Below are 14,392 nucleotides of genomic sequence, written 5' to 3' on the forward strand. Positions count from 1 at the left end.
CGTTTCTAGCCTCACTATATTGGAGACTTTTTTAAAATTTGTTTACTAAAATATTTTGCGAAATTGATGGGGATATATATAAGAATTAATTCATAGTATTATAAAAACGATAAACAAGTAATAAAAAATTATACTGTTCCCATCAACAATATATTCCCCGCAAAAACAGCAAATATTAATCATTCTATCCAACAATTGATGATACTTGATTAAATAAAACTTTGGTATTTTAATTTACAGTTAATCAAATATGCCAAAAAATATAATAGTGTAGCGACCTTGAGGCATGTCGAATTTTATATCGTGGAATAACGGTCTACAAAATACCCAGTAATATAATCCCAGATATTGAAATCGAGCGGGGTGCCAGCAGCGCCAACTAGAACCCGATAACGAATAGCTGGCAACCCCGAGACGTTTATCTGGGATGTTATTGAAGGGTATCAGGGGTGTGCAACTACAATGGTAAGTAGTGGGGCAAAGTTTTGCTTAGTTCAATTATTGGCAGCGCTGACAACGTGAATTTGATTGGTTAGTTTAAAATAATTATGTAGAAACCTGTAAGGAAAATACTTTGCTTTGATTGGTCTGCCATTTCGCCTGATTATTTTGTGACGTCACATTTATTGGCCAATAGTATTTAATGAAAATCAAATTTAATTTTTAAAATTAATTTATTAAAATAAAATCCTGTACAAATATTATTACAATATTATATATATTATATACAAATATTAGAGTTCTAACTTATCTTGATATATTGAAGGTAAACTTTAAATCCTTCCCTGTTGATATTGCATTAACTTCATTAAACCAAAAATACAATCACACCTCATAATAACTTAAAATTTGGTCTTGAAAATCATTATGGATTAGACAGTTGAAACACTAAATATTTATGTTTTTTAAAGATATTTAGATTTTAGAGTATTTTACCTGTGGAACTACTTAATATAGAATGTAGACAAACATTGCATGTTGTCTCTTTTTCAGAAGTTTTGTTAAATAGCCTGAAATAAGACAAAAATACAATATTAGACTCTTGTTTTTCTCAGAGCAAAGTTCTCTGGAACTGAAAATATAGACTCAACTGGTGATTTAACAAGCTCAAGTGGTACTAGATCTCCCGTTAAAAAAGAATATAAGTTATCTAATATGTTCATCTTCTTTACAATTTTCTCCGGGAGAATTATGTGAAAAAATTGAAGTGGCGATGTACCCTTTAAAGATTTCTCGAACATGCTAGGTGAATATGAATTGCAGAATCATTAATATTATTAAAAATAGCGAAAATACGAAGTATTTAAAAACTTGACTTAACTAAAAACCAGCGTTTTTAATATACCTCCTTATTCTGATTTTAAATAGACTATTTATTTATTTTTTGAAAAGTACTACAAATTAATTGTAAGCCCTAATTGGATGCTTGCATGTATTCTGATCATTTTTGTCACTTTAAGAAGACATCTGTAAAGAAATATATTGGTATTAATATAAAACATAAAAGTATATGTTGGTACAATATATTTTTTATCGCTTTCTACAACTTTTTTATCCATTTTATCACTTTTTCAGATTTTAGAAACAGGATGACAGCCATTGCTAGTCAGAAAAATACACATTGAACTTTTTTTTACCTGACTGAAATGGTGATGTTGAAACGGTTCTAAAAGATATTCTTTTCAAATTTCTATGGTAACCATTTTCGCTAATTTTGAGTATTTTCCGTCGTATGTAAACGTCTATGTTAAAGTATAGTATTTCTTCTCTAGTTAAAAGAAGGCTTCTGTGTACAATAATGAAATGTTACTAGTTTCTAGAGACTTTTAAGTGCCAGTCAATATAATATATATATATATATATATATATATATATATATATGTATATATATATATATATATATATATATACAACTATATATATATACAACTAAGAAAAATAACAACTGCTACGATGTCTGAAAGTTCCTTACGAATTTGAAGTCTATTTTATATTGGTTATTGTCTAATAAGTTTAACAATTGACATTGAATTTTTTTGATTCATCAAGCTATTCCTTGTCTAAGACGAATTAATTCCACCATCCATTAAAATAACATATACTTTCGATCAGTAGTAACTTTATTAAATATCATTAATAATGTCAATAAAAAATAATTTATAACTGTAGTAAAGGAAAAACAAGTTGTGAGTATTTTTAAAAGAACTCAACACTTTAAAATCGTCAAAAAAATACTGTTACTGTGCATTTATATGTAAATTAATAGGAAAGATATAGGGGTGATATAAAGCACAAAAAGCACTTACCCTTATTGAAATCTAAGACCGGACGGTGTTATTTTTTTAAACGTAAATAAAAATGCGCTATTTATTTTCAATGTATTTTATTTTAAAATAAGATCTGTTATAAAAAATAGCTATCTTTACAAATTATATAAACTTATTCTATTTGTACAATAAACACAGCCTAAGAAGATGTGTTGTTTCTCTTTTCGCCGTCGGGGAAAAACAAAAAACTATAACCTGATAATACATAATCTCTATTACATCAAAACTAAAATAAATTCCATCGAAAAGAGGCCGGGTATTTTGATTGGCGGGAGATAGTAGGAAAACGAAAGTCAAAAAAATAAACAAATTAATCTAACGGCAGCGTTCAAGTGTCTATCGACGACTATCGTCTCTTCTTTGAGGGTTCGCAAATGAGCTCACGCTCGGGCAAGGTCGGATTAGAATTCATTTTTGGCTAATAAATTAATTGAAACCACTGTTCTGACACCAGAATTGTACTCATACTCTTAATTTAATTCCTATGTACTAAAATTAAAATATAGGCACGGTCGCTGAATATATTGTCACTCGAAATAAGTCTTTTCGATTTATAGACAGAAGATACCATTCTTAACTGTGACTATAAGTTATCAGGAACTGGTAGAGTTACAGTTTAACAATCACTGGAGTATTACTCTTTAGTGTGAGGTTGTCGAACTGTAACTTTTTGTAACTAAAAAAAATATTATTTGTCCGAAACTGATCCAGGATAAATCATTACCGTTAAGGTCACTTAATTTATTCATTTAATTTTATAAAACGACTTTCGAATGATAACAATTAAAGATGAATTACCGGTAGTCAATATAATTAATAATAAAATTTCCTTTAAAGAACGTATTTTCAACAAGACGAATTGATTCCGATATCTATTAAAATACGATGTACTTTCATTCAGTATCAACTTTATTAAGTGTCATTAGTAATATCAATAAAAAATGATTAATAATTGTAGTAAAGGATAAACAAGTTGCCAGTGTTTTTAAAAGAACACAACACTCCAAATTTGTGAAAAAGTACTGTTACTGTGCAATTATATATATAGCAATTATATGTATAGTAATAGGAATGTAAAAGGGAATATTGGGGAGATAAAACAAAAAAAGCACTTACCCTTATAGAGGTCTACGCCTGGACGGTATTTTTTTAAACGTAAATAAAAATACAGCATTTATATTCAACGTATTTTATTTTAAAATAGGATCTCCTATAAAAAATAGCTATCTTTACAAACTATATAACCTTATTCTATTTTTTACAATAAACACAGCCTTAGAAGATGTGTTGTTTCGCTTTTCGCCGTCAGGGAAAAACAAAAAACTATAATCTAATAATACTTAATCTCTACTGAATCAAAAATAAAATAAATTCCATCGAAAGGAGACCGGGTATTTTGTTTGAAGGGAGACAGTAGGAGAACGCAAGTCAAAAAAAACCGAATGAATACTAAGGGCAGTGTTCAAAAGTGACGATTGTCTCCTCCTGAGGGTTCGCGGGCGAGCTCACGCCAGGGCAAGGTCGGATTCGAATTCATTTTTGGCTGATTGGATTAATCAATTGAATTGATTGAGACCACTGTTCTGACACCAGAAGGAAATTGTACTCGTACTCTTAATTTAATTCCTACGTACTAAAATTAAAATATAGGCACAGTCGCTGAATATATTCTCTCACTCGAAATAAGTCTTTTCGTTTATCGACAGAACGACAGAAGATATCGCTGTTAACTGTGACTATAAGTTATCAGGAACTGATAGAGTTACAGCCTAACAATCACTGGATTATTATTCTTTAGTGTGAAGTTGTCGAACTGTAACTTTTTTAAAATATTATTCGTCCGAAACTGCTCCACGATAAATCGTTACCGTTAAGGTCACTTAAAACAGTCATCGGCTTGGAAGCAGTCGAAATAGCTCCGACCGGAGAGCCGCATATATATAAAAAATATCACAATTCTGTGAACAATGAGATTCTCGCTTAATGTCCTAGTAAAGATGATTTAATATAAACCTTATCTTAATGTGTGATCATGAAAAGCCGTATAAATAAAAGCCTATGAATTAGAAATGATCAGTGAACAACAGGTACGAAAACAACCAACGTTCGAGTGTCCGGATTCGGAAAAGAACGCGATTCCCTTCTGATACCGAAGCAGAATCACCATGTCCGGTGTCTTCTCAGTTAAGCATCGGAAACTTCTCCAACTTTACCCTCAACAACATGAGCTCGACGCAGGCGCGGGCGTCCTCGACGGAATCGTGCCCGTTGCTGCCGCACTGAATGTCCTTGCACAGGTACAACTTGGTGACGCTCTTCAGGGACCGCTTGAACGGCAGACCCCGGTCGTCCGGGAACGTGAACGACGTGTCCACCACGGTCTTGTGCACCATGTGCAAGGCTTTGAAGTCGTTCTCCAAACCGTGACCGATCACGATAGTCTCCGACGTGATGAACTTCATCAGGTCGCGCTGCACGCGCGCCAAGCTTTTCGGGTGGTTGTTCTTGAATATCTCCTCGTCGATGCCGCTGAAGCGCGTGTTGAAGTCGACGATCTCGTTCTTCGGCTTGACGAACGAGTCGTACACGAGCCGGCCGGCCAGGTCCACCAAGGTCACCTTGACCGCCTCCAAACCGTCGATGGTGTACGACATCTCGCAATCCAGGCCGTAGACGCCGTAGTTTCCGTCTCTTCTCCATCTCTTGGGCGGTTCCGTTTCCACGAACGTCGAGTTCACTGAAAGAACATCATCTTAAACACATTCCAAATTTTCCCACGACACCGGTCTCAACTCCCGCTCCAGGACCGTCAGTACTTACCGAATAGCTTCGGGTATCCCACCGATACGTGCAACTTGCCTAAGCTGCAGCCGGCTACTCCCCTCTCCTTGGAGCAACAGGAATACAACATGGGGCCGAAGCCCTTTTGGCTCAGTTCCAACTTTCCCCAGTGATAGAGGCACGATTCCATCGTGATGTATCCCTTCGATGAAACGTAGAAATACTTTCCACATCTCACGCAAAGCCGACATTCGCAGTCCTTCATTTTGATCGTTCCCGGGTTCAGGGCGGTCTGATTCTCATCTGGACACACTGAAATAGACGCAAACCTTTAACTCAGATCCCTCCGCCATCACTACACATAATATCTGTCGTATGTGCAAGATACTTACTGTCCGAATTAGTGCTGCTAGTCTCCTCCTCGCTGGTATTTCCGGAAGCACTTCCATTTCCCGAATCTTTCTCAGAATCCTTCCTAGGAACGAATTCCTCGGCATGGACGTCCAACGCATAATATCTACGCGAAAAAGCATACGCCCCCTTGGGTTTCTTGGCCGGATAACCCAAAGTGGACATAGTCCTCTGGTCCAGACAATATGTTCTCAACTCGCTGACCAGGGTATGTATCGGGACACTTTTGCACAACTGAACGTACTGTTCGAAAGCCTTAAACTCATCATCCGCCCGTTTAGCAACCGGTGAGTCATCATTGACGCTATCCCTTGTCGATTTCGTAGTGCGTTTCTGATGCTCTTTCGCAATCTTTCGGTTCTTTTTCTGTCGTCGGCTCAAGCTCTTTGACATGGCTGGACTAGGACTCTGGCTAGAAGAGGCCTCAGTATTGTTCTTGCTCGATACCGCTGCGGATTTCGATATAAGTTGTCTTCTAGCCGCACGATCTTCTGAGAAAGAAAAAATAGGTTCAGTTTTGTCTTGTCTACATCTCCTACGCACCCTTAACACTAAACTGTCACTGAATACCAAAGAATATCCCGATCGATCACGTTAATCAAAAATCGATTACGCGGAGTTATCGAGAGGAGACACAAAATACAAGGAAATTAGTAAGGAAGGTCTTGGGATTTGGAACAGCACCAAAACATAAATCAAACATAAAAAAAATATTGTGTCTAATAAATTGGAAGAAAAAGAAGTATCGGCAACGTCGTATAAAAACAACACGTTCTGATTAATACGATACGTCCAAACATTGAGGCTCGACCTTACTTGCATCCAATAGGATGGTTAGATTGTTACGCGTAAGGTTTTACGTACATTTCGACAGCGTTTACATCGATTTTTTTTGGGATGCGAGCCAACAAATTCGAAAAACCGTGGCAGACATTTTGTGTCGATGTTTTTCTCCTGTCAGGAAAATATGCCTTTTTGGCGTAACTGTATTTGTTGCATCAACGGATCATTAATGAAAGAAATCAGTGTTATTCTCCAGTTGTCAGTGACTATCAACAATTATTGAGGAATTGTTGAATAGAACGCAACATGTTATAATAATGGTATATGTCAAGAATTGTTTCTTAATAAAAAAAAAACGTTTACTTACCATCACTGCAAGAGGCGATGAATTTCCCATTCGCCGACAGATCGATGCCCGAGACTTTTCCTGTATGGCCTTTGTATGTTCCTAAAAACCATGGAGAGGTCATTCCTGTAACAAAAAAAAATAAATGAAGAATATCCCCCGAGTAAATTAAACAAAAAATTATTACACATTTGGAAATAATAGTCACCAGCAGTTTTAATATATAAATGTACACAGAAATAAGGTCAAACAAAGAACAAATATAACTTAACCGACCCCACGAACTGACTCCCCACACCGAAGGGAGAATCTAATTATACTAGAACCCCTCATTATATCACATCCCCTAAAAAAATTCTACAACAAAGAGCAACCAGACATGTTGATTTCTCCTAGTTATATTTACACTACCGCTCTTAAAATATCGCACTTTTTAAATCACTTAGTGATATTAATACAAAAACAGTGACAAAACGAAATTAACTTAAAAACATACCTCTATTCTTTCGGTAAAAATAAACACCATTATAGTTTACCCACATTTTAAATATTAACAAATCTACTATGATAGATAACACACTGAATGATAAGGGAACAAAGACCAAGTCGAACACAACATGTACAGACTAACTGGGCTTAAATTCAACCCGACTGCACTACTAGACTCACCCCCCACTCTAACCAGAGGGTGGGACAATTATAGTCCAACCCTTATTTTTCCGAAAATAATGAGTCTTAGTAAACAAGTGCAAGAAATATAGTAAATAAATCCAAGAAAATAAAATAACCATAAAAAAATTATAATATTTTTCTTGCAATAAATCTTAAACAAAATACTAATAAATTTTTATTACATACATTTCGGTCCCTTTAATTACTAAAAACATAATATAAAAAATCAAATACGTTTTAGAAGGATTTATAAAAATATATATCTATAATTTAAAAAAATATATTAATTATATCAAAAGGTACCGAACACTGTAAAGCATCCCAAAATACTTTCTACTTGCAATGTATATATAATGGGTTTAATGAAATATATACAGTTCAAAGAAATTAAAAAAATAAAACCGCCATTAGAAAATTACTGGGGAAAGAAGTCTGAAGAAAATATTAAGAAACTTAATTAACAATTGATAAGTGAAATGTGTGAATTTAATCTCAAACATTAAAATTTAACATATTTTCTAATATATTGTTTTTATTAATTATCTTTTTAGTTATTAGGCCCACCGATTCACCATCCCGTCTTACCCGGCCTGGTTGTCGGCGTGGCTAAGATGGTTATTCCTAGTCGGATTTTACACTATTGCTTAGAAACATTTAGAACAGCACCAAATTAAAATTGTTTAAAAAATTCAAATTGTATCACAAGTTTAGATCAATAAATTAAATTCTAAACCTTACCGTAGACTCGATGATAATACACTGTACCGTTGTATCTCACTGCCATTTTAAAAATATATTTAATACAATTTACACTTAGTAATAGTTAGAACATATGAAGACGATCGTTAAGTGATCTGAAACTGAACTGAAGTAACTACAAAAATATGCCCTTTAAATACGGATCACTTCGATTATTTTACTATATTTTGATCTACATTCAATAAGAACCCCTTAATTATTATATACCATGTTATAAATTCTTTTATGTAAAAGGTTTGATAAAGCCATAAACTCTTTATAACATATCATAAAGGCCCTACTTAAACGGTGAAAAAAACAAATCAATAAAAGTACCTTTTGCCAAAATAACTGATTTTCTAATATATTTGTTTTTATCTTAATTATCTTAGAACGATTTTAACCCATCTTATATTTTATTGTTTTTAAATTTAATTATTTAAACATATCAAAATGAATCAAATTATTCAAACAACTCTAAAATACTTAATGTTTTAATTAACTCATTTAATAATTCATATATATATTATATTTTCTAATAATTTTTTAAAATTATTAACTTGTTGAAAAAACAAATCCATAAAAGTACCTTTTTCGTTAGCCCTCATGTTTCTTCGGTTTTCCCTTTCCGTCAGTTTCTTCTTAGATGATGTCTTCACCGAGCCGGTTTGTTCCTTTTTTCCGTGTTTACTGGATGATTCACCCGATGAAGATTTTTGTTTTTCTGGTTTATCATCTGGAACAATCGAAAACAAAATCAATAAGAGGAAATCAATCGACGAAAAAACGGAAATTTGTTATATAATTAGATCTTAATTGAAACCGGTTATTTATTATGTTAATCGAGGAAACAACGCCCACGATATTCCTGTTGATATTTTTACAACTAGTAAGTTTTTATTTTGTTTTTTAAGACAAAGCTGGCTGTGCGCCAAGAAATATTCTACGATTTTGTTTTTTTATTTCCAACAAATATGTTATCATTCAGCTTAACGATGAACATTACGTAACGGACACTTTTTCCTGTTGTGTCGATCATCGGACATCAAACCAACCGCGAATCAAAGACACTGCATCTTACATAAATGAGACATTAATAATTTTTTTACCGAAAAGAAATCAACGAACTTTATCGGTCTTTTTTTAATTATATTTTACGGCGGGTACAATTCTTGGTTAAACAACACAATAAAGAGCGCGTTGAGTCATCTAGAAAGCTGATGGTGAAAGTATATGAAATACGAACCGCTTGATGCACAGTTAAATTGACGAAAACAAGGGGACCAAAAAAATAGTAAATAGTTATTTATCTACTGTGATCAAGAAATAAATTCGAAATAAAACACAAAATGATTTTTTTTTAATTTATTTCATCCCCCTCGAAATTAACCCGATGTAATGTTAGAAATGGTCATAAAATCAGCTGAAAATGAAGTTTCAATGACCAAAACAATCCCCGTAACTTTGTCAAACAAAGTAAAAAAAAATGTTTATCTGATACAGAGCCGTTATTTGTATTCCTTAGTTTTTGCATTATGCCTTATTCAACTTTATCATTAAATGATCATATTAACTAATTTTATTAATTTACATTTTACAAACACAATTAGATTAGATTAAATTCCTGTAAAAGTAAAAGTTCAAAGAAATATCTCTTGATGGCTATCTGTGGGTGAGAAAATTCATCAAGAAACATTGAAATTTGGCTCTATTTTAAATTATGGAACATAAAAATATAATATTAACATTTGCTTGTCATATAACTTCAGTATATTACAGTACACAAAACTTTAGTCCATTACAGATTTTATATTTCAACTTTATTTTCAACAATAAAAATAAATTTGTTTGTAGATCCAACGATTCACGTAATATGATAAAGAGACTTATGAATCCAAAGCAAACTACTCAAGAACTATTTTAGTGCACATGTCATTCGTCCCTGTGAGTAGACTCTTGTTTTTTAATATCCTTAATCGAACCACATGTGTTACAGAGCTCTTATCATGAATCGCATTAATTCATGTTATCACCTCATAATTCGGGCCCATGGGAATCGATAGTCTTGTATAAGACTATCATTACATTTTTAAAACAAATTCATAATTGGCAACACCGCAAATTTTACATGTTACCATATCAAAATAGAAATAATATAAGCTGAGAACTATAATATTTGTGTCGTGTAACTTACAAACGTAACGTAATAAGTTTTATCGGGACATTTATCACTAAGAAAGCTACTATTTCTAAATTAAGACAATTTAAATAGTAAACTAAATAATTCACATGTACTTATCTAGTGCGTAGTTTAATTGCAAAGATTTAATCTGAAACAAATAGTCTACAACATTAAAATATTTATACAAAAATTTGTTTTCTTCTCATACAAATCATTAAGAATCAAATAATGTTACAAGTTTAGTATTAAGTATAAAAAAAGGTTCACTGATATAACAAAAAGGGCTATTCTTCAAAACTTATCAGCATCAACAAATTATTTTTAAAGTAAACTACCGATAAACAACCCAATTTTATTTGAAATGTAATAAAAAAGGACAAGTCATAAAATAAATACTTATTTCATAATGTATGTCCACAAACTATTTAGGTTACAATATAATAAAGACTAATACTCTACAAACTCACAAATATATTATAAATTCAATTAAATATTAAAAATGGGAAACCAAAAAAAAAAACAAGCAGTAAAAATGTTTTTCTTCGCTGACAAAACAGCCCTAAAAAGAAACGCTGACCAAGTTCTATAAAGTAACAATAAAAATCATAAAAGTTTGAATAAAATGTATTGTACCAAATAAAATCGCTAAGAAGGTACTATTAATAAAAGTTCATTGAGATCCTGCCTTGAAGAACCCAAGTAAAGAAGCCGAAATCATTATGTTTAAAAAAAACATACATAAAAAAATTCGTAGATAATAATGGATTATAGTTAAATAACATGTATTGTACCAAAAACAACTGCTCAAAAGATACTACTAATAAAAGTAAATATAAATATAATATCATAAACCATAAATTATATAAACAAGTTATAAAAGTCTTAGATTGGACCTAAAATGCTCTAGACAATATAAAGTACTTAAGAAAATTATTAGATGTATTTTGTAGTTTAAGTAGAGTTAGTGGAGTTTGTTGACGGAGTGAGTTTGTTGGTCGTAAAAAGTACAAATAATTAAGCGCAAAGGGTAGTACGGTCAGTCGTAAAAATGAAGAGATAAACATAATAAAGTCATAAAAAACGCATGAATATAAGGAAACTCCCGTTGTTGTCGGGTCTTGCCGTTATTTACGGAATCGGTGTCAGATCTGGCAACTGCGCATTTTAAAAATTGGGTTTTTAGATCTAAAGAGAACGGAACAGAATTCGAAAAATGCGATGATACGATCGGACCCTGCCTTCATATATTCGGTCTTTTTGACTTTCAGTAGTTTGTTCTTTTAAACCGTACGTGTCTCCCCTAACTCGATTACTCATTCAGAACTGTCGCAACGTATGACCTGAGAAGAAAGCACGTGTTCGCCGCAAGCTATAAGCAGTATGTTTTTTTTAATTGAAAGGTTTAATCTCTAAATATTATTTTAAATTATTATTTAAAATAATATTTAAAATATTAATTTCATAACAATTCCATCAAAAATGTATGACGAAAGGTAAATAACCAATTGCATATATACAACTGTTTATATGATATTTTTAAATAAGGTCATTAACAGTTGATAACGTTAATATACTAAAAAAGATACAAATATATTATGCCGGCTTGGTTGGCACAGTGGTAAAGGCGGCAGGACGGACGGTCCACCTACTGTTGCGATAGTCGCGGGTTCGAATCCTGCTGGGGCGTGGTCGTAAATTTATGTTTTTGATTGTTTAATATTTGTGTGACAAATATAATATAATATATAATAATTATATTTCACAATACAATCAAAAAATTTTATATTTGTATATTAATATATACTATAAAAAAATATATTACTATACAAATATAATATCTTTGATTATAGAAATTTATTTTTAACAATAACTTCACAAAGGGAAATACAATAAAACATTTTCTTTGAATTATCTATTACATCATTAGTAATCGTTGCCGACTAACCTAGAATTTATCTTTGCAATGACTTAAAACTAGGTATAGTAGCCTCTATCTAGTCTAATAATATTTATGTATGTTCTTTCGTTCAAATGCATCTCAATACACTAAACTATATTGCAAGAATTCGATATTAACATGAGAATGTAGTCTCTTCTTATGTATAGTCTCTCCTCATGATTATTTACATTTCCTGATAAAATATGAACAATAAACATTACGCCAGAATTTTTTCATTGATTGTTTTATTTGTACATTCAATTTTTATTTGTACATACAAATTTTTCATAATCAACGTAACTAACTTTTTATGTTTCAGGTAGAGATGTCGGCGGCCGAAAAAAATAACTATATTTAAAAAAAATATCAATATTTGGATTTCGATATTTAAACAAAATAATACTGAGAATATTAATTAAATCCGTTATAAGCATATCTATAATAGTACTGCTGTTCAGTGAATTAATTATATACATTTATATACAAAAGTAAAATAATTAAATAAATGCTTTTTGATAACTCTTTAACCGAAGAAGAAAAGTTTTATTGTAAATCTTAGGTCTTATTTTAAATTTTATCTTTAGCAAAAGTTTAATGTGTTTCAATTTTTCTAGTTTAACTGGCATTTCTTTTGGTTTTCTTAATCACCTTTGAATACTTCTTGACGTTTCAATTGACGTTCTCAGTATGGAAATAATGACTTACCAAGATTACTTTCATAAATCCCATTCAAACATCTTTTTTGAAATTCTAAAGTTGTTAATTTTTTAAGAAATATTTAAACAAAAATGTCCATAGTATCCATAGATTTTAGTTTTTCCATTTTCCTTTAAATAAGCTACAACCTTACATCTGATAGGATAATCAAGGTTCCTTAATTAATTTTGATCAAAATTTCTTTCGCCATTATCCCAATGATAATAGTTGAATGTACAAATAAAACAATTTTTACAAATTGGTTAAAAATGGACAATAAAAGGTTCAGCAACAAGTCAATTAACTTTGTAGGAATAATTTAAGGTTTTTCAGTCGTCTAATTTCTTAATATATGTTTTTAAGCGACTTTAATATCTGAATTACCAACTGTGAATTATATGGAACAAGTACAATTATAGAAGAAACTTGTATAGTATTAAAGTTATAGGGAAATCTTGTTAATAGTTATAAACGGAATCAAAGACAGTTTGAACCTACAGCAAAAAAACTGCACTTGAATATTAGAATATTCCGAGCACGTGACAAAATAAAAAAAAAGTATAAGAAAACAAAAACAAGAACGCGGTTGGATGAATCTTCCCTTCGGAATAACTGACCAATCAGATTGCGGAAAGGGTCCATTCATTTATTACGCACGACGACTTGGGGGGGTCAGTTTTTTACGTAAGATCACAAAAAAGTGTAAAGTTGAGATTACACTTTGAAAAAAGCGGTCATACCAAAAATTAAAAATTATTAGTTCCTTTCTAGGTACAATTATAAAGGTAAAAATAAAATCTAAAACAAACCAATCATCACGAGGGACTCAACGGGACAGCATCAAGAATAAAATGTATTGAATCATTCTTATTAGGCACGTGTATTCTGTCAAAAGAAAGCTTTAAGAACTAACCAAACCCCTCAGAAGGGAATTTTCATTACAAGAGTTTCATTTATATTAAAATCGATCAAGTCGATACTTCTTTCTGTCAAACAAAATAGTTTTGTATAACCATACAAATTTCATAACTACTACCGCCTACCCATATTGTTAACATCGGCAAAGAAAAAAGCGCGCACAAACTTAATTTCAATTTTGCACGTAAAACAATGCCTTAAATGTTCCGCTTCTTTGACGCATCACATGAATCGCTGAATAGAACAGGCATATAACCTGTTCCAAGATTTCTCCTCGTAGATTAATCAACGGATTTTCTACCAATGGACAAGAGTTCGGCGAACTCTATTAAACCATTATATGGTTTGCGATACGTTACACGTTAGTCATTCAAGCTTCTTTTTTTGCAATTACGGATCTTTGTTTCTTGAGGTCACTAACAGTGTCGTCGATTAAATAGTTGTGAAATCTCAATTATTACGGTAACATATTTGTTAAAGCCTTAAATTGTCGTTATTTATTATTATCACTGCCGTTATGTCCGATTTTTAACAATATTAATGGGCGCCATCAAACGTATCCTGCCATTACATGCAGGTATAATATTAGGCCCAATATT

General features: G+C 31.9%; 1 protein-coding gene across 5 annotated transcripts in view; it reads right to left on the reverse strand.

Moving 5' to 3' along the window:
• LOC143195283 (transducin beta-like protein 2) overlaps nt 1-14,392 on the reverse strand; it is a 253,458-nt gene that overhangs the window by 147,767 nt on the left and 91,299 nt on the right. For 3 of the 5 annotated variants that reach the window (XM_076402317.1, XM_076402309.1, XM_076402292.1), the window contains exons 2-6: nt 8,648-8,794; nt 6,670-6,774; nt 5,501-6,010; nt 5,148-5,420; nt 3,501-5,064 (exon numbers count right to left, since the gene is read on the reverse strand). In XM_076402317.1, coding sequence (XP_076258432.1) covers nt 4,508-5,064; nt 5,148-5,420; nt 5,501-6,010; nt 6,670-6,774; nt 8,648-8,666 — 1,464 coding nt within the window. In that variant the 5' untranslated portion in view covers nt 8,667-8,794 and the 3' untranslated portion in view covers nt 3,501-4,507. Of the gene's footprint in view, nt 1-3,500; nt 5,065-5,147; nt 5,421-5,500; nt 6,011-6,669; nt 6,775-8,647; nt 8,795-14,392 lie in introns of those variants that run through there. The other 2 variants (XM_076402299.1, XM_076402325.1) reach the window with 2 other exon arrangements.

This window comes from Rhynchophorus ferrugineus, unplaced genomic scaffold (genome assembly GCF_030347505.1).
Source record: "Rhynchophorus ferrugineus isolate W39M unplaced genomic scaffold, kcgeb_rfMv2 rfM1, whole genome shotgun sequence".
In the NCBI taxonomy this organism is placed as follows: domain Eukaryota; kingdom Metazoa; phylum Arthropoda; class Insecta; order Coleoptera; family Curculionidae; genus Rhynchophorus; species Rhynchophorus ferrugineus.